Below are 21,127 nucleotides of genomic sequence, written 5' to 3'. Positions count from 1 at the left end.
ATGCATGCGGAATGTTTTACAATGGTGCTTTGCCATTTTAATTTTAAAAATTTTTAAAGAGAGAGGTGGGGGAGGGGCAGAGATTCTTAAGTAGGCTCCGTGCCCAGGGCAGAGCCCAATGTGGGGCTCCATCTCAGGACCTTGAGATCATGACCTGAATAGAAATCAAGAGTCAGGCACTTAACCGACTGAACCCCCCAGGCATTCTGGCACTTTGCCATTTAAAAATTTCATCACTCCAAGTACTTCAGGATCACACGCTTCTCTAAAGACTTAAAAAATAAAGACTAAAATTAAATACTAAACGATTAAAACATGTAAGCAAGTCTAGCAAAGTTATCTTTAGTACTGAAGACATTATAAGGCTTTAAATTTGGGGCGGGGGAGAATATCACATCCATTTATTTACAAGAATTGACCTTACTGTTTGGGATGGCCCTAATTAATACCGTAAGCACACGCCAAATCTGGCCATTACATATTTCAGCACCGAGTGCTCCATAAGTAGTGTTTTGGATGCTCCTGCTGATGACAACGGTGGTGTCTCCAGAGTTAAAACAAGCAGGCTCAAGGCCCAGAAACTTCATCAACATCGTGGGAAGCATCATAGGCTCTGCAGGCAGCGTAACCTCTCTGCACAGATTATTAACAGAAGAAAAAAAGTACAGCAAGGATCTTGAGAGAGCAGCTTTCAAAAGTCTTAATTTGTCCGTGTTGTTATTCCCTTGTCGGGGCATGGGAGAAATGGGCCTGGACAGAGTGCTCTCTGTTGATGGGTGGAGATGGGAAACCAGATCTCACCCTTCTGAGAGGGTTTCCAGTTTCTGGAACAGGAAGTCGCTGCTGTGAGTCCAGGTGCATCAGCCTTTTGATGAGGCCTGGGATCTTGCAGGTGAAGGGGCAGCTGGTAGACACACCAGGATAGAGTCCTGATTACCATTCAGATGGAAAACCATTTGCACCAGGCTTATACTCGAATCTCTTAAGAATTTTATGAGCTTGATGCAGTCCCCATACCTGATGGACCTTCAGGGCTCTGAAAAAATTCAGTCTCCTGACCTGGTAAACTGAGGACCTCCCCTGGACTGTAGGGACCCGACCAATGCCCTGTGACCTGGAGAGCGATGCTAGTGGTCGCTCTTTTGCTCTGCAGGATGTTCATGGTAGTGATGCTTACCATCTGGAAGATTGCTTTCTATGCCTGGGCCTCAGTTTTTCATAAACTGAAGGGGTTACAGCAGATAATATTTCAATAGACCTTGATAGACACAACACTGAAAAGGAATCCCTTACCTTGAAATGACCCAGAGCAGTCTGAATTCTAAAAACTCGTTCAGAATATTCTTAATCTGTTCTATCATTTTCAGAATATCTGCTTTCCAGGTTTTGTTTTAGGTACTCCATGAAAAAGGAATCCTGGGATTAATAAAATAGGAAATACTATCATATTAGAGATGAGGAGAAATCCTGTAGCAAGGAGATCGGGTTAGCTCAGGGTTTTCCTAAACTTATTCAGCAGTCCTACTCTTTGTTTTTGGAACGTCTGTTGAAATGCTTCTTATGAACTGGTTTGAAGCCCATTATTTTATTATGTAATTAATTAATTTATTAAATTTTTGTTAACATATAATGTATTATTTGTTTCAGGAGTACAGATCTGTGATTCATCAGTCTTACACAATTCACAGCACTCACCATTGCACATACCTTCCCCAGTGTCCATCACCCAACCACTGTATCCGCCCCACTCCCCTCCCTTCCGGCAACCCTCCATTTGTTTCCTGAGATTAAGAGTCTTAAGGTTTGTCTCCCTCTCTGGTTTCACCTTGTTTCCTTTCTCCCTCCCTTCCCCTATGATCCTCTGCCTTGTTTCTCAAATCCCTCATATCAGTGAGATCATATAATTGTCTCTCTCTGATTGACTTATTTCGCTCAGCATAATACCCTCTAGTTCCATCCACGTCATTGCAAATGGCAAGATATCATTTTTCTGATGCTGCGTAATATTCCATTGCGTATATAGATACCACACCTTCTTTATCCATTCATCTGTCAATGGACATCTATGAAGCCCATTATTTTAGATTAATGGGAGTGTCTCTTCTAAATTGGCCTTTTTCTTGCTCCAGGTCACTCAGCAGCTCCCGGAATATGGTGTGCTGGTTCATCGAGTTCTCCCAGAGAAGGCCAGGGTGGAAGGGGAGATGGCTTTGGGGATCTGTACCAAGGGTGTCATTGTATACGAAGTGACAAACAACAGCAGAATTGCAACTTTGCGGTTTCAGTGGAGAGAAATCAGAAAGATTTCGACTTGTGTGAGTGCACCTCAGTGGATAACTGCTTCATTTCCCTTTGTTCTGATGCCCCCTTAAAGGAGCAGGGGAGTCATGTGATCTTCCCCTGACCAGATAAGTTCACATCTGTTACTCTAGGACACTGTGATGTATTTGGAAGAAGCCTACCTTGAGATTGGAGAGTCCCCAGGAGGTCGTTTCCTCCCCACCATCTCTTGCCTGGACCCTCTGTACCCCCACGGATAGCCAGCCATCAGCTGGCTACACCTTCCCTCTGGGTAGAGTTCTCTTAATTCAGGGAAGCCACTGATGCTTAGAGCAAGGTTGGTTTTGGGAGATGGGAGAGGAGAGCCTACTGTAGGTGGAGTGGAATCTGCTCAGTTTTGAAACATTTCTCTAGTTTCAATTTTCTTTCAAATTCTCTTCAATTTTCAGTGTGCACACAGTGTTCCGAGGCATTCTGCCTGTCTCCCATGAACTAGAGGTGTGTTACAGGATGCTGGGGACTGCACACCTTTGATGCCCATTGAAGGTTTAGAAGACATTTTTTAGAAACAAAAAACCCTATTAAACATATTGCATTTGCAATTGTATTTCAATGCCATTTGCATGAGCAAATTTATATACTTCCTGAATTTAGTTACAATACATTTGCCACCAAAAGAGTTGCACCTGTCCCCACAGCAGATTACTCCAGTACCTAATCTTCCTTCTTGTCCCATCGGTCCCGGCAGTTAGTGTGCCGTTTCCTTTAGTGATGATTTCCTTATCAGTCACGAAAGTCTTTGTCTTTTGGCCCATGGGGAAAAAAATCAGCTTTTTCTATTTAATTTTCTCTTAGGGTTTTAAAAGTTTTCCTCCTGGCTACACTGTTGTTTTTATAATCATTATCTGATGTTAGAGTTTCCTAAGTAGAGTGTAAATGGTTTAATTCATTTTCTTAATGTTTCCTTCATTTTTTCCATCTTGGTTGTTGAGGTTAACATATTGTTTCAGCATGATTTTTTAAAAAGATTTTATTTATTTATTTGACATAGAGAGAGATCATAAGTAGGCAGAAAGGCAGGCGGGGGTGGGGAGCAGGCTCCCTGCTGAGCAGAGAGCCCGATGCGGGGCTCGATCCCAGGACCCTGAGATCATGACTGGAGCTGATGGCAGAGGCTTAACCCACTGAGGCACCCAGGAACTCCTCCAGCATGTTTTTCATTTTTTAAAGATTTTATTTACTTATTTGAGAGAGATAGAGAGAGTGCATGAGAAGACAAAGGGGTAAGGGCAGAGGGAGAAGGAGAAGCAGAGCCCAATGTGGAATTCCATCCAAGGACCCCAAGATCATGATCTGAGCCAAAGGCAGAGACTTTACCAACTGAGCCACCCAGGACCCCCTTGATAGTGTTTCATGATAAATTATTGTTTGTCTTTGGAAAAAAACTTATATGTAAAAGTAAATAACTGAATAGAATTACTTGAGTTCATTAAAATGGCTTATAATACACTACTGGAAAATTTTTCCCCCAAATTTTTGACTAACTCTAAAAATAAACCATATTTATATTTATAAGATTTTTATAATTTTAATGACTCAACTTTAATTCAATTGAAAGATTATTTGAGGAATTTTAATTACTGAATTAATTCAATACTGTTGCATTGTTTCCTATTTTCTTTATGTCATGGTTAACTGTTTAAATTTTTCAATCTAATTTGTTTTAGGACATTTGTAAAAATGCAGATAACCTAAAATGTAATTTTGAAAAATAGAATTTTTGAAGATACAACATTTAACAATCCCCTCAAGTAAATCCTTTATATTTTTTAAGTTGGTTTAATGTTTATAGATATTTATTTTCCCATGACCAGGGATAATTCTTTAATTAAAACTGGAAGTCATCAGGTTCATAAGACAAACTTAGTAGCTTAAAAACAAAAACAAAAACAACCCTGCTACTAATTAAGGATTTCTATGTATTGATGACTATTTCCTCAGCATGAATATCTTTTTTATGGTAAAGTCATCTCATGAAATGATGTCACCAATTGCTTGCCACAAATCAGAAATCTTGCACTGAAAATGATTGTCACTCTTCATGCTTCTGCAAGCACAAAATGCAGAACTCAATATAAGAATGAGCTCAGGAAGTTGATTTCAAACTTGCCTAATTAATAGCAGATGCCAAGACGTTTCAGACAATTGGAGACCATTCATCTTGCCAGCCTGCAGGGAAATAACAATAGAGTTTGAGAAAACTGCCATTTTGGAAGACTGATTTGTCCGTGCGTTAGTAGCCTGTCTGTAGCAGAGACAAGGTTCATTCTGAAGATTATCCAATTGAGGAAGAGTTCGTTATGGAATGATGAAACTACTAGTGTTGGTAGCCATCCCGGGTTATTTGCAGACGTTTGGAAGACTGAAGAAGAATGCAGAGGGCAGGGGAGGAGATGGGCTTGGTAGGGCTCCCTTTAAGAAAAAGACTATAAAGTTCTGAATGCAAACTATGAAATGAAAATGAATATTCCTTTAGAATGAGAAAAGAAATTGCCACAACTTGTGAATTTAAAAATGGGAACAACTACTGCAAAACCATCAAGCCAAAACGATTATTGTCATTAAGTCACTCCCTGATAAACTGTAGTTCCTTTTTTTCTTTCAAACATTGGTGGCGTACATTCTGATGATGTTTCCATATTATGGGACTTTTGTAATATTTTCTCCAGAGGCAATAAAGTATAATTTAAACTTTCTTCCAGCATGGCTGACTGAAAGTTATTTTTCTTATTGAGAAGAAGCACAAAGCCTGCAGTTTTGCCCAGAGACACACCTGCTGTTTGTAGTGCCGCCAAAGGTTTCTGAGCTACAAGTGCAGGGAATCAAATATTCTATTTTGTGTGATTCTCCATCAAGAAAGGAAAAACATGGTGTGATGTGTTGAGAATGCGGTATCTATGTTTCTAAAGTATATCCCCGATAGAACAGAAGTGCCGCTTGATCAGGGTGTTTTTGAGAATTAAGTCGGTTTTTCATTTCTGACAACTGAAAGAGATTTCTGCCAGACTGGCCTCTAGCTCTGAACATTTCCGAGCTCGCTTTGCACACATTTCAGGAACAAGGGAAGACTTGCCCAGAACCCCTCCTGCCCCCCTCAACTTCATTAGCTCCACGGCAGATCTGCCTCCGTCTGGAAGAGCATCATCGTTCTGCAGAGATATCAGACCAGACACACCAACTAGCAGGCGAAAAAACAGCAATAACAATATAACTCAAGGGGATGAAATATTCAAAATGATAAAACAATGCTTTGAAACTAAGTGAGGTTATGGAAGCACCACATGTGTTTGTACTGCAGCAACAGAGGCATAAATAAGATTTGTGTGTGTGTACTGAAAACTCTGAGATTCAAGTTTGACATCATCTTGTTCACAGAACAGCTCACCTCTGTGAAAGTTTGCTGACAGATATTCATTTCTCATTAAATGATCTTATCAAAATGGAGAAGAAATCCGCACGACCACCGTCGAGACTGTTTTCTGCTTTATGCCTGGAAATTCCACTTATTGTGGTGCTTAGTACCATAAAGCATTAGTGTCTATAAAGGAGAGTCTTGCTAAGGGTTTATGAATTAAAAGAAAGATTGGGGTGTGATTCTCTCTTCTCAGACTTATTAAAGAATAGTTATTAGATCTTTTAAAAATGACATGCTCATCTAAAATTTTTTAGTACCTGGGTGCACTTAATATAAAATTGTCAAGACTATATGAGAGCATATCAAAGTGTACTGACAAAGGGGTTAGGTTCCAAGAAAATATTCAAGTTTGGAAAATAAAATACTCAGTTGGTGGAGTTCAAACATCATTATAATTTGAATATTAAGAAAAAATTACTAAGGCTAGCAGGACAACATCTATGAGTGTTTGAGAAAATACATTATTTAAAAAAATGCCAGATACAGTATAGTTCAATTGGACTCCAAATCTACTCACATTAGTAGAAGGAGGTTCAATGTTACATGTGTCAATAAAGTGAAAGAATATTTAGAAAATGCTCAAGTTATTTAAAATTGGGCTATAGACAGGGGCACCTGGGTGGCTCAGATGGTTAAGTGTCTGCCTTTGGCTCAGGTCATGATCCCCGGGTCCGGGATTGAGCCCCAGATTGGCCTCCTGGCTCAGTGGGGAGTCTGCTTCTCCTTCTCCCTAGGCCTCTCTCCCAGTTTGCATGTTCTCTCTCTCTCTGTCTCAAATGAATAAATAAAATCTTTAAAAAAAATAAAATTAGGTTATGGGTAAAAAAAATTTCTCAGAGGAAAAGTAATGAATAATTATTTGTCTTTTGTTAATATTTGACCCTGTAGATGGAGCTTCTGAGAAATGGTGACTATTATGAATTAAAAGGGATTAACATTAACAAGGATCAGGAAAGGAACCCTTTCAAGCATAAGCCCTGTATTTATAAAAATTATCTTTCTAAGAGTAAGCTCAAGGTTCTTATTGAAATATCTAGAATATCTAGACTAGAGATTTTATTTAGAAGTTATATATAAATTTGTATTTACTATCATCTCTATAAGTTTGCATTTTATTGTTCTTATTAACACTGTGTATTGAAAATGTCATAGATTTTTTTTTTCCTCCAAAGCTCCATATAGATAATTCCATATGGATAATCCTCTCCAGTTTATCCCACTGAGCTGTACAGTATTATCATTCTGTATGTGGACCCTGAAGTTATGTATAAATGTGGGGAAGCATTTCTTGCTGATGTGACCTGAATTCTGCTGGAGTCTGGGAACTCTTGGTATATTTCCATCTCTGTAGGATAAAGACAATTGTATGACCTCCCTCATTCTGTAGCTTTGAGGGTGAAATGAATTAATATCCAGAAAGCACTTAGAACAGAGCCTTGCCCCATAACAGCAAGAAATATGAAAGTGCATACAGTGATCTTATCTTTTCTATAACCTTGCTAGCTGAAATTTTGTCTGCAACTTCTAGGAGTTTGTGCAATGAAAACTACAGGTATATTTTGTGGACTTTCAAAATGCACACTGAGGATTATGTTCACTCCTTGCTGAGGGTCAAGTGTGTGCCTGGGTCATTTCCAATGCTTTCCACCTTGCACATTTCTCAGCAGTTAGCCATTGCCCAATTAATAAACATTGACTTTGTAAATGAAGAAAAAAATAAAATGAAGAATTTTTTTAAATCTAAGAAACAATACTGGGCCATGGTCATACATCTGTCATACACTTCTGGATGCCTAGTATACTGGTCTCAAACTGGGGGCTCCAGCATTTGATAACTCTGGACCGTCATGCTTCAATGGACAGTAAACACAATCAACATATGAAAACCTGTGTTTGCTTCCTCCAGCGGAAGAAGTTCACCATCACGAGCAGCATCACTGGGAAAAAGCACACGTTTGTCACTGATTCAGCCAAGACCTGTAAATATTTACTAAGACTCTGCTCTGCCCAGCATGGGTTTAATGCTCAGATGAGCTCCCTGCCTGTTGCAGCTGGTGAGTAGACATTATATTATACCTATCAACCTCCAGTTTGGAAAGATTGTTATTTCATAGAACAATTTGTATCAATATAAACAGTTGACCCAGAAACCTAAAAAGTTTTAGATCTCTCTAATGACTCAAGAAGTACCAGTAAGGAGAAATACATTTTTTTTTTCTTTGACTGGTAAATGCTAAAATAAATGACATGGGAGGAGGAGGTAAATGGATGCCATGGTCCAATGGGGAGTATCTGTCAAAAGCCTTTAAAGAGCCCATGTCCCTTAGCCCTGAAATTTTATTTGTAGATGGAAACTTATCCAAAGGTGATGCATCGAGAAGTACACAGAAGTTTATGCTCATGGGTGTTCACTAGAACATTATCTGTAACAGTGACCATTTGGAAGCAACCTAAGTCTCCAAAGACAAAGACTAGTGAAATAAATCCCATGCAGCTCTATAATTTAGACATTAAAGTCAGTTTTTGGAGGATGATGACATGTGAAAATACACATGATACGGCGCGAAGTGAGGAAACATGAAATATGAAGTCGTATCTCCCGCCGATAGAACTTTCTGCCATGATAGAAATATGCACACTGTTCGTTCTGGGGTCACTACCAGTGGGTGCGAGGTCACTACCAGCGTGTATACCTATTGAGCACTCAAAAGGTGGATAGAACTGAGGAACTACATTTTTTCCTTTATTTAATTTTATTTTTAAAGATTTTTTATTTTTTTATTTATTTGACAGAGAGAGATCACAAGTAGGCAGAAAGGCAGGCAGAGAGAGAGAGAGAGGAGGAAGCAGGCTCCCTGCTGAGCAGAGAGCCGGATGCAGGACTCCATCCCAGGACCCTGAGATCATGACCTGAGCTGAAAGCAGCGGCTTAACCCACTGAGCCACCTTAATTTTAACTGACATACTTGAATGTAAATGGCTGCCTGAGCCTCCTGCCCTGGAAAGCACCAGCCTCAACACCAGGATCGTATCTCAGTTGGTTTTAAAATGTTCTGACACAAGGAAGGAAGAATATGGAAATGAACTGCACCAGAGTACCTTCTTGGGTTATATTATTGCCTTTGTGGCCCAGGCACACAGCACACAGGCATGATTGTTTCCAAGCTTTCAACAATGTGCATGTAGAATGGTTTTAATTAGGGAAGAGACTATTAGGTGAAATGAGGCCACACATCACAGAAGGCTAGTTAATTCTTATTGAATATTTAAGAAGTGCTGAAGAACTATTTATTATTGTTATGAGTACTTTCCCAGGAAGTATGCTAAGCCCTTCCATGAATTATCTCATTAATGCTCATAATACACTGCTTCCTTAAATCACAATTGTCAGACAGCCTAAGGAGGCTGGCACTAGCGTTATTGACAGAAGTAGACCAAAGCTCAGAGAAGAGAAGTAATGGCCCAGCTGGGTGGTGCTGGGGCTGAGGTTTGAATCTGTGGCTCCTTGAGGCTTGGTGCCTAGGCACCTCACTTGGCCAGTACAGCCTTCCATAGCCTCCCAGAATAGGGACTTTAGGACTAGAGAGTTTTGAGTGGAGCATTGGATGGATCTCATTTGCTGTTGATCTCTAAACATGATTTCTTCTTTAGTTAGAAAAGAGGACCATCTGGTAGAGTGGTTTCAGCCTTCATATTCATACAGTGGTCTCTTTGAGCCAGTCATCCTAGAGCTTTCTAGGGATGGGAAAATCTCAGACTCCATGCAGACCCACTGAAAATGTCTGCATTTGAAAAGAAGCCCAGGGATGCACATAAAAGTTTGAGAACGCCCAGCTTGGAATGTGGCCCCTGGAGCCCACTGGACTCAGGGTAGTGGCACTTACTAGCTGTGTGACTTGGGGCGATTCACTTCCCTTCTCTGAGCCTCAGTCTCCTCACAGAAGCACACTGGTGTCTGGTAGGCTTTAGAGGGACAGTATGTGTGATGTTTCTAGCTCTGTGTCCTGCATTCATTTCTCCGTATGAGTAGTTACAGCAGCTTCTGCTTGCCGGGGTTTGGTTGCATGATAGCTAGTGCACAGGGGGACAGAGAACACTGGGATCTGGGGGCCTGGGACATGGGATCAATCAGGAAGCAAAATTCCTGAGCATTTAGATGCAGAACCAAACACAGAAAATAAAGGGGACATATGATTTGCAGCAAGACCAAATAAATTATAAATATTTCATTGAAATCGCAGAGTGGCAGATTTAGGGTGTTTGCAGGGAAGGGGAGATAATGAATGTAAATTAATTGTATATTACCTGCTTTTGCTGAGATACAAAGTGAAATATCATCAATATTACTTTTATTGCCTGATACCAGTGAATATGAAATATTTATAAAGGCTCACTTGTGACCCTAGTCCTAATAAGCCTGCTTTGCTCAGAATATACTGTTCTCTTAACTCCAAATTCTACCATCATATAAGAGTTTTCTGGAATCTAACCTTTGCATTAAAAGGATTATTAAAAGGATTATTTCAGACAATTTTTCTTGTTTTGGGCTGGGTCAATGTGATGCTACTTTCTTCTATTTTTTTTCTAGATTTATTGAATTATTAGTGACATAAATACATAAACTTAAGGTGTTCAAAGTGATGGTTTGATATGCCTATCTATTGCAAGATGATTCCCACAATAAGACAGTTATACCCTCCATTCCTTTCCAAAATTACAATTTTTTTTTTGTGGTGATACCATTCAAGAACTACTCCCTTAACAACTTGTAAGGAGGGGCGCCAGGGTGGCTCAGTGGTTTAAAGCCTCTGCCTTCAGCTCAGGTCATGATCTCAGGGTCCTGGGATTGAGCCCTGAATTGGGCTCTCTGCTCAGCAGGGAGCGACCCCATCTACTTGTGATCTCTGTCAAGTAAATAAGTAAAATCTTTAAAAAAAAAACTTGCAAGAATGTAGCACAATATTGTTAACGATACTCACCATGCTGCCTATCAGCTCTCCAGAACTTACTCATCCTACAGCTTGGAGTTTGCACTCTGACCCCATTCCCTCACCCTTAGCTTGTGACAACCATTCTCCCCCCTGCTTTTATGAGTTCAGCTTTTTAGATTCTGCCTATAGAGAGAATATGCAATATTTGTTTGCCTGACATATTTCACTTAGAAGAATCCCCTCAGAGTCCATCCATGTTGTCTCAAATGGCAGAATTTCCTTCTTTTTTATGGCCAAAAAATACCATGGGTATGTTATATACATCCACGCACTTTTTCTTCCACTCCTGTGCTGTGATGGACACTTCGGTTGTTTCCGTGTCGTGGCTATTATAAATAGTGCTTCAGTGGAATATGGGGGTGCAGAGATCTCTTCAATGTAGTGTTTTGCTTTCCTTCAGATCTATACTCAGAAGTAGGATTCCTGATCATACGGTAGTTCTATTTTTAATTTTTTGAGAAACCTCTCTGCTGTTTTCCATAGTGGTTGCACAGTTTCCATTCTTGCCAACAGTGCACAAGGGGTGCCTTTTCTCCACATCCTCACCAACAGTCGTTGTCTCTTGTCTTCTTGTCTCTTGTCTTCTTGACAAGTAAACTTTCAGACAGGTGTGGCATCTTATTGTGGTTTTGATTTGCATTTCTCTGATGATTAGTGATATTGAGCAGCTTTTCATTGGTCTGTTGGCCGTTTGTATGTCTTCTTTGGAAAAATTAGATAATTTTTCTTTGCCTTTAAAAACATGTCTTTGTATTAGAAACTCCTTCTGCAGACCCCATTTTCAGTGATTGCATCCAGCTAAGAACTGGCTGAGTCCATCGGATGGCCCCGTGTGGTCCTCAAACTCAGTAAGGGTACAAGTGATCTCATCCTTCCATACAACTCTCTCCACTATGATTTTTGTCTTGTTCAAGTGAGACTACCCACCCACCCACTCTGTAAGAAACTGGGCAGGGAGCGGGGGCGGGGGTGGGGGCGGTTCCCAACCTGCATCCGTTTTTCATCTGGCGCCTCTCACTGAGTGCCCTCCGACTGACCTGCCACTCAGTCATGTCCCTCAAATTGTCTTGCTCACAGGCTTCAAAGCAACCTTTTAAAAACACTGATATGATCATGCTCTTCCACACTGAAAATTTGCAGGGGATTTCTGCTGTCTGTAGGGACAATCCCATTTGCCCTTGTGAGAGGCATGTCAGACTCTCCCCAGTCCGGCCTGAACCTTAACTTACGTCTTGCCCTGAGTCCTCCATTTTGAGCTCCAGCTACACTGCGTCTCGGATAAATCTCCGGTGCTGCTGTTTTTGTCTCTGTGTTCTGGGCTCTTCTATTTCTAGTGTGGACTGTGGACTGTTGACTTGAGTGTAGGTCCTACTCTACCACTTATAAGCCTGGGACCTTAAGCAAATTGTTAGTTCTCTTAGCCTCCAGTTCCTCCTCTATAAAATGGGTATAACAATATCTACCCCTATAGGGTTATTGTGAGGCTTATAGATGGTGTGCTTACCACTGTGCTGAGCATGTACTAAGCATGCAGCAGATATGTGTCGTAGGTGTTGACGTTACTGTTGTTGCTTTGTGTCTGAATGGGCCCAGGCTCTGGTGTAAGATACTATACAACTCGGGCAAAAGCTGCAGGTCATATCCAAATCACTTGTAGTCTTTGTTCTCTCTTCCCCGCTGTGTGTGAGTGATAGTATCAAATGTCTCAGAGACACAGAAAGTTCTCGAAAAGCATTTCGGAAAGGCAACCTTTTTATGGGGGCACACCCCTGGCCATGGACCAGATACCATTAAAGGGCAAGGGGGCAGTTCTGCTTGAGGAAATACATGCTCACGGACCCCCTGGTTGTGGAAGCACTTCACCATGCTTTGCACAAGCATGTGTGCGTGTGCACGCGCACTTACACACACATACATAACACACAAAACCAGAGCCTCAGAGGTGCCATGTGCCTGAGCATTTTTTCCTTCTGTTTTAGCAGGGAGCAGATGGCCAGAATTTAGTCATCATTTTCCTTTTTCACAATACAAACTGGGCTTTCTAAAGCCTAGTTAATTTAAGGACTCTATCAATCAAATCTCGGTTTCTCCTAAATGACATGAATAGCGGTGAGAGTCACTTACATGCGTGGTCTTGAGTTAGAGGCTTCTTTACAGTCATTTATTATATCCTTCTGTGTGAAGGAGAAAGGGAAGTTCAAGGCTGGGAGACGTGCTACATCTGATACGCATTCCTATTTCAGAATGTTGGATCTTAAATTTAAATACCAGGGAAACTCAACTGTATTAGAGGTTAAAGATTATATTCCACAGGCCAGAGCCTAATCTTGGAGGCCAGGTGATTTGAAGACCCAGTTGTCACAATGTTTGTGAGGACAGTTTTGTAAAGGCAGCATGCAGAATGGATGGTGGCAGTAAATTTTATACCAGGCTCTTTCTACAAGTTTTGTTGTGACATTGTCGTGAATGTTAACACCCATCAGAACCTTGGCTGGCAGCCTGTCAGCTACAGGGGGAGGGAGAGCCTCTCCTTTCCCTCCCTGTGTTTTCTGAGGTTGCTTTCATCAGCGAGTGCTACTTAGGAAGGCTTGGCATCCTCGGGACTAACCACAAGAACCTCCTGAGTCAGCCTGTGGACAGACTGAGCAGAAAGAAAAGCGGTAGTGGAGCCTGGGGTCTGTGATGTGGTGTTGCCCCAAGGGTGATAGATCCAGAACCATGCTTCTGTGGGTTTATGCTGCTCATGTCTTTCTCCCAAATTTCAGACCATGATAAATGTGTGCAAATGCCCAGTATGAGTCTTGCACACCTGGCCCAGTCCAAGTCTCTCACTTGGATTCAGAGATTATCAAGCTCAGAAAATGCACTGTTTGCACCCGCGCCCAGACTGGAGGCTGCCGCAGGGGGCCTGCTGGCTGCGTCGATGGATAACTTCACTGTGAAAACCAGCAAGGAGACTGCAGCACGGGGAAACCGAGGCAGGTGGGTTTGACATTCTTGTTCTCTGAGCCCAGACCATCTTCTGCTTGGCACTCTGGAGCATTCCGTCCCTGGGGAAATTGTTTAAAGGATGTTAGATGTCTAAGGGAAGTATCCATTCATTCAACTGCCAACTGATTCCATAGAAATTTCCTGAAGGCGGGCTATGGGCAAATTCTCTGCTGATGTCTGCAGGGGAGAGATCCCATTCTCCATGGGGTTGCATTATATTTTGGTGGAGAAAAAACTAGGTAATGAGACAAAACCAAAGAGCACAAAATAAATAAACCCCTTTGGTCTTATCATGAACCAGGGACTGTTCCAAGCACTCACTCACAAACACATCAACTGATTTTGCCCTCACCTCCCTGGGAAGTAGTTTCTATCATTCTCCCAGTTGTGCCAGGGAAGAAATGGAGAGTCTGGGATTTGAGCGCATGTGGCTGGCTCTGGAGGGCAGACTCCTAACCTCTGTGCTCTGCTGCTCGCTCTGCAGATGGACGGTTTGTCATTTAATTTGTAAGTGAAAATAATGAGCTTCGAAACATAAATTCACAATATAACACATGGATCTGTAAACTTAAAAATAGCCTAGAAGTTGGATTACACTTACATGGCAAGTTCTAGAAATAGCAGAGACTCACAGGCAGCACGTGACCCGTGAAAGTTGCTGGAGGAGCTGCTTTTTGGAATGAGTTATACATTAGCTTCAGCAAGAGGGTATGGGTGATTGGTCTGAACTGTGATGTCTGTCTGTAGCCGCCTATCTAGAATGCTTTTCTATGTATAAATATTATATACTCCAAAGTAATTCTTAGAAGAGCATTGCTCCAGATCCTATTGGTGCAAATATGTGTCACCGTGTAGGGCAAACGAAATCAGTAATGATGGAGTCAGACTGTTGGTGTACCAACTGTAGTGTCACAAAGGACTCAAAAGCACAGGGGCCTAATTAGAACACCAACCATTCTGTTATTCTGTTTCACAGTTTTGTGGGATAGAAGTTCTGGCAGGCCTTAGCTGGGTGACTCTTCCTCTTCAGGTGGCATGGCCTGGGGTCACTGACTGTGCTCAGCAGGACTGGTCTGGAGGCTCCGAGATGGCTTTCCTTACACGTGTGGGCCCTTGGTGGGGATGGCAGAGAGAGTGAGTTCCGTTGCGCACCTGTCACTCCCTGCGTGGCCTCGGGCCCTCCCCACGTGGTGCCTCCAGCCAGTAACCAGGCTCCCACTGGGCAGCTCAGGGTTCTACGGGCCCAAGGCGAGGCTGCCTATCTTCTTAAAGGCTGGGTGGGCCTGGAGCTGACACAGTGTCACTTCCGCCCATCTCCTTCTGTCAAAGGACTGCCAGGTCAGGACAAATTCGCGAGTAGCAGAGACAGACGCACCTCTTGATGTGTGAGTGGCAAAGAGTGTGTGACCACTTTTAATCTGTCCCTCGGGCTGATTGTACTTGACCACACGTTCTAGACGAGAAGACTGAAGAGGCTGTGACTGACTCACGGTCACCTTGAGATTGTGCTTACTGCAAAGGAACCTCCCCAGGCTGGTGGGCTCTTGAGGGTCTGCCGGCGGTCTCGCCCAGGAGGGCCTTCACAGCACTGCGTGGCTGTCAGCCTTCTCAAGAGAAAGCTGAATCTGAGGCTGCAGTAAGCCCTGCCACTGCTCTGTTTAGTTCACAAAAGCCACGTTTTCAGGACCCTTAGTGATTCACCTCAGAGGTGACTGGTAGCTCTTCTGGGAAAAGGAAGGATTTTCTGTGAAAAGGGAAATTGCGTTTTCTGTGAAAAAGGAAATTGGGTCCTCGGCCAGGTGGCAGGTCCCTAGAAGCGCCCCTGTGAGATGATGACTGGGTGCAGCTGGTTTCATGGAGGTAGTGATAGGAAGCAGGAGTGAGCGGGGAGAAAGGGACAGGGAGGGAAAAATCCCAAAAAGGAGGGTAGGGGCGCCTCAGTTAGTAGGCCTCTGACTTCGTTTCGGCTCAGGTTGTGGTCTCAGGGTCGTGGGATCCATCCCTGCACGGGGCTCTGTGGCTCAGCCTGGAGTCTGCTTGTCCCTCTCCTTCCCGCTCTGACGCTGAGAGTGGTGTCATCAAAGTAGCTGGTGTGGGCAACCAGGCCTCGTTCTGATGACAAGGGTACAGAAGTCCTTGCAGAACTGTCTGTCTGAGGGACAGGCACATGGACATGTCGGTGCTCACTCCTTCCACCTCTGTTGGCATGTTATCTGGGGGGAGGCATTCACTCTCTCACACTTTAAAGCAAAGTGAGGACAGTGGGGGAGGAGGCCACCAGAACACTTTTCATCTTGCAAAACCGAAACTATTTGTGCTAAACATCAATCTCCATCCTCCCCCCTGAGTCCTTGGGACCACCATTCTACTTGCTGCCCCCATGACACTGACTCTTCCCGCTGCCACATGTGAGTGGAATGACACAGCTAGCCCTTCTGTGGCTGGCAGTAAGTGCCAGTCTCGGGCCTTTTTAAGCAGAGGGGGTCCCTGTGGCCAGATCAGGGAGGCCATGGAAACCTAGGGCATAGCTGTCCTTCCCTTTCTCCAAAGGCCCTCCCAAATGCCACCTTGTCCTCATAGCCTCTCTTGGCCCCTTCAGGACTTTCTCTGAAGCCCGTGCCTCTCCCTGGGCATGCTGGGGGGCTCCATCTGGCCGGAAAGGCTCCGCCCCACATCCTGTGGTGGGCTGGGGACTCCCAGAAGGCAGAGCCTACATCTGATCCACCTTTAGCCTCAGTGCCTTGTCACCCCAGGGTCTGACACCTGGTAGGTGCTCCGTGAGCTAGGGTTGAACTTGATGAAATGCACAGTATGGACAGGAGCCGAGGCAAACCGCGGCCTCATTTCGAATCTCTGAAAAATGGCTCTGTGCTTGCCCCTCGCCCCTGCACCTGCCTTCTCTCCCCCTTTGCCACTAGTGGTTCTTCCCTTTCGAGCTCTGTCCCCTCTGAACCGTGCCAGGCTGTATGCGAAGAACACGGGGCAACATGGATCCAAGGGGAGAGGAAGAGGCTCAGTGGGAAGCTGCCAAAACCTGCATCCCCATCTTGGTCTGGCTGCCTGAAGCAGGAGGGCGGGCCTGGGCTCACTGAGCCTGGGTGATGAAAAGCCAAATCTGTCAGATGGTGGCTTTCCTGCCCTTCTCTCTTTAGAGGAGGCCCCCTTCTGGCTTTTTCTAGGGCTCTGAGCCCCGGTGGCCGTGCCTCTTCTCCTCTTTCTCCTGCTCTACTTTGCTCATCCTTCCGTGTAGCTTATCTTGTGACCTGGGGGCGGGGCAGTGTCACCCCTGAATTCATTATTCTCCTTGGGCATAGAATACTCTTTGTTTACTAGAATACTGGCTAAGCCAAGGCCAGCTGCATGCCCGCATGAAAGGGTCTTGTTCCAAGCTTGGTATGATGAGGGGGGAGACAGCAGGGCCCATCATTATGGCGGTGCAGGACGTGCCCTGCCCGACTCAAAACAGAAGCAAACAACAACAGCTTGGAACCCATTAAGCTCCATACTTACTACCTTGTTTTGGAGCCAAATGTGTATTATCATTTCACAAGCATGGGAAGTAATATTCCTAATTTTCTGGTTAAGGAAAAGGAGGTTTTGAGGAGCACATATCCAACTCAAAGGAGAGACAGAAGGAGGCTCATGGGAGGCCCTGGGGACTCTAGGGTCTCCTCTGAGACAGAAAGACTCCAAATCTATTCTTCCCAGTGCACTCCTGACAATGAGGTCAGCCCGTGATGGGGTCTTTTGGTGGGTCTCCTGCCTGATGGGGCATGTGGCTGCCTTTCCCAGGCCACCATCCAGACTTAGATATGGCAGGAAGGTGCCTCTTAGAGTCACCTTTTCTCATCTTGTGCCCTTTCCCTGCAGCCCTTGCATGCGTCGGGAACAGCTGGAAACCATCTCTTTGATCCAGAAGTCAACGACTCGTGACCCTGTCTCTGGGCTGCCTGTGGAGAGCATGGGTATGGACCAGGTTTGGGCCAGGTTTGAGAGAAAGGAAACCATCCATGCGACGTTTGCTTGAAAACTTTTGTGGCTACTTCATGTTGCCTTCCCAGTAATAGTCACAATCTTTATGTTTTTAAAATTAATTTTACAACTAATTATGGTCAGGAAGAGCCCTTGCAGAGCCCTGTGGCTTGGGCTGGGCAGGTGGATCTGGAATGTGTTAGCACTGGTGAAGGTCCTCGGCGCTCTGGTCCAGCATGAGGAGTACTTGCTGTGGAATGGTGTGGTCACAAACTCACCAGCCACTTCCGTTCCACTCTTCACGGACCCGGAATATTACTTCTGCCCCTTCACGTGAAAATGTAAACAGGGGAGGCAGCGTTCTCCTCTGTCATATACCCTCTGGGGAAGACCCTAGGGAAAGGAAAAACAGAAAGATTCCAGACCTGGAGAAAATATTTAGACTTGACTGGCCTTAAGCCTGGGGATGGACCCTGGAACTCCACTGGGCCACTCTTTACCATGAACTGTTGCCAGGCTCTACTGTGGTCCCCAGGATGGAAGGTGGGAAGACGGATGTGGAGAGCATAGAGTGGTGGGTCACAATGGGGGATGTGCCTACATGCTCTTTGGTCAGCATCGGAGCTCTCCACCTCAGGATTCCAGCTTGCTGAGAACAACGTTGGGGCCAGCTTTGGGTCTCCTCCAAGACCCAAGCTCTGGGGGAAATGCTGCAGGGTGCCCGCGCTGATCTGTGGGGTCATGTTGCCTCTGATTATTAGAGACCCAGGAGAGGAAGGTTTTGCTATTCCATCTCTGTGCTCTAACCTTAGTTTTACTTTTCACTGCCCACAAGTACATCTCTGTCTCAATTCTGTCTTGTCCCAAGACCAATGCAGGAAAAAGTAGCTATAGTAAGTTGTGTAGAAGATAAGCCCCATGTTCCCCCACTCTCGCCTCTGCTCCTAATGAGCCATCGCTGAACCATGAGGGTATATATGCTTCCGAAGATGCGCACTGACCCAGTGAGGGGTATCGGAAGTTCGTGTTCTGTGATCCATTCCCGGTATTGTGTGTGTGTGTGAGCATGCACGTGTGTTAGAACACTGTTTACCACTTTTGTATCAAGGCTCAGATAATTTGGGGGAAAAGCACAATGTGGGGCTTTGTTTCTACCACTAGGGCCACAAAATGACAGGAGAAAGGGCTTTATAGCTGAACCAGAAGGAGAAATCACGCACGTGACACTGACCCGGGATCCGCATTGTGGCTTTGGTAAGAGGGCTCCTGGCAGGTGAGACCCAGTCTCTCCCTTGGGGCAGAAGGGAGGCATGTGCCATTTTTTCCCTTTTGACTTTTCTATTCCCCTCTCCTGCCTCTTTCCCAGCTTGCCTTTTATAATGATCACTTCTTTTTATTCCCTTTAAGTGTCCCTAACAAGAGTCTGTCCCTAACAGACTCTTGGAACAAAGTCTTTTAAGGCTATAAGATTTCGGGGTTCATATCTTCAGAATCTAAGTACAAGATGAAAAGAGACTTTTTAGGGGTGCCTGGGTGGCTCAGTCATTTAAGCATCTAACTCTTGATTTCAGTTGAGTTGATGACTTCGGGGATCATGAGATCAAGCCCTACATTGGGCTTTGTGCTGGGCCTAAAGCCTGCTTAGGATTTTTTCTTTCTCACTCCCTTTGTCCCTCCCCCCCACTCTCTACCAAAAAAAGAAAGTGATTTTTTAATCTTAATACCATGTAGCAACCCTTCTCTAGTATACTTAGATTCTTAACGATGGGAAGGAATAGTCAATCTTTTTCACATCTTTATTGTTTATTATTTTTAAAGGCCCTGAAAAACCACACAAGAAACAAAACACTGAGACAAGTTACTCAATTAAAAATCACCTCTCGCTGGATAAGATCATGCCATTTGAGACAATGTGGATAGACCTAGAGGGTATTATGTTAAGTGAAATAAGTCAGACAGAGAAACAAATACAATATAATCTCACTAATATGTGGACTCTAAAAAAAAAAACCAAAAAACAAAAAACAATGAATTAAAGAAAGCAGAATCAGACCCATAAAGACGGAGAACAAACGGATGGTTCTAGAGCGGTGGGAGGTGGGGGGTTGGGCAAAATGGGTGAAGAGGAGTGGGAGATACAGGCTTCTAGTTATAGCATGAATAAGTCATGGGAATAAGAAGCACAGCATAAGGAATACAGTTAACGATATTGTAACAGAGACGTATGAGGACAGATGGGAGCTACTCTTGTGGTGAGCACAGTATAATGTATGAACTTGCTGAATCACTGTTGTCCACATGAAAATAATGTAAAATCGTGTGTCAGCTATATGCAAGGAAAAAAAAAGTCTCCTCCTTATTTCTGATTATCTACTGGGGCAAAATCCAGTGCACATGGATGGGTTGCATTCCTAGCTTTTGCTGTGCTTACTAATAGGGGGCAATCAGTTTTTTTCCATGTGTCTCACAAAGTGGAAAGAGCTAATTGAGAATCCGAGGACTTCGCTAGAAATATCATTAGCTCCACTTGGCAGCTGGGCGGTCTCAAGTAAATAACCTAACCTCTCTGGGCTGCCAAATCATTAAGTATAATCTTATTAAATATTATTGGATTACAGGCTTTGTCATTAATGAGGGAGATGGTGTTGGCAAAGCTGACCCTGGCATCTTTATATCTTCTATTATACCTGGGGGACCTGCTGACAAAGCTAAAAAGATCAAGCCAGGTACGTCTTTTTAAATTGCCAATGATGGTGCCTTTTGGAACTTCTCTTCCTTTCCTTGATGGTATGATTAAGATGTTTTATTTTTCCAGGAGGGCGGATACTGGCCTTGAATCACATCAGTCTGGAGGGCTTCACATTCGATATGGCTGTTAGAATGATTCAGAATTCTCCTGACAGCATAGAATTAATCATTTCTCAGTCAAAAGGTACGTCTTCACCTGTGTTCAGAAGTTGGCGAATCTCCGCTATCTGTTGAAGATTACCATGAGGTACTAGGTCCTTAAGTTTATGTAAGATTGACGTTGCTTTTCTCAGAGTGGTGTCTTGCAAAGGACCACTGTTGTGACATAATCCATAAGCTTGGCAGGCCTATGGGCAGACTGGGCTCTGCTGTTGCCTGTTCTGCCCGAGGGATGTGGCCTACTCCTATTCTTTATCAGATGTGGCCCATCCAGCCATTGCGTGGTTTTTTGCCCACTTTTCTTGCATGACATGGAGGATAGTCGCTTTGTCAGCCAAGTCCTTATGGAAAGTGGCTGCTCCAGAGTTTCCACAGTTGGGGCTTGGATGTGGCAATCATCTGGGGAGGAGACTGGAGAGCTGTACCGGAAAGTGATTTCACAGAGTGGGCATGCTTGTGTTACCTGGTTAAGACTTGGCCTGTTGGAGATCATCCAAAAGAACAAGGTTCT

The 21,127-nt window shown here is 43.8% G+C and overlaps 1 protein-coding gene across 1 annotated transcript in view; it reads left to right on the top strand.

Annotated features, from left to right (window-relative positions):
* Positions 1-21,127, top strand: part of FRMPD2 (FERM and PDZ domain containing 2) — a 94,830-nt gene that overhangs the window by 42,174 nt on the left and 31,529 nt on the right. The window contains exons 14-20 of the mRNA XM_082718516.1: positions 2,130-2,315; positions 7,662-7,809; positions 13,512-13,728; positions 17,608-17,702; positions 18,871-18,963; positions 20,328-20,435; positions 20,525-20,641. Coding sequence (XP_082574642.1) covers positions 2,130-2,315; positions 7,662-7,809; positions 13,512-13,728; positions 17,608-17,702; positions 18,871-18,963; positions 20,328-20,435; positions 20,525-20,641 — 964 coding nt within the window. The remainder of the gene's footprint in view (positions 1-2,129; positions 2,316-7,661; positions 7,810-13,511; positions 13,729-17,607; positions 17,703-18,870; positions 18,964-20,327; positions 20,436-20,524; positions 20,642-21,127) is intronic.

The sequence above is a fragment of the Mustela nivalis genome (assembly GCF_964662115.1).
Source record: "Mustela nivalis genome assembly, chromosome: 2".
Taxonomy (NCBI): domain Eukaryota; kingdom Metazoa; phylum Chordata; class Mammalia; order Carnivora; family Mustelidae; genus Mustela; species Mustela nivalis.
This window is presented reverse-complemented; position numbering and strand designations above follow the sequence as displayed.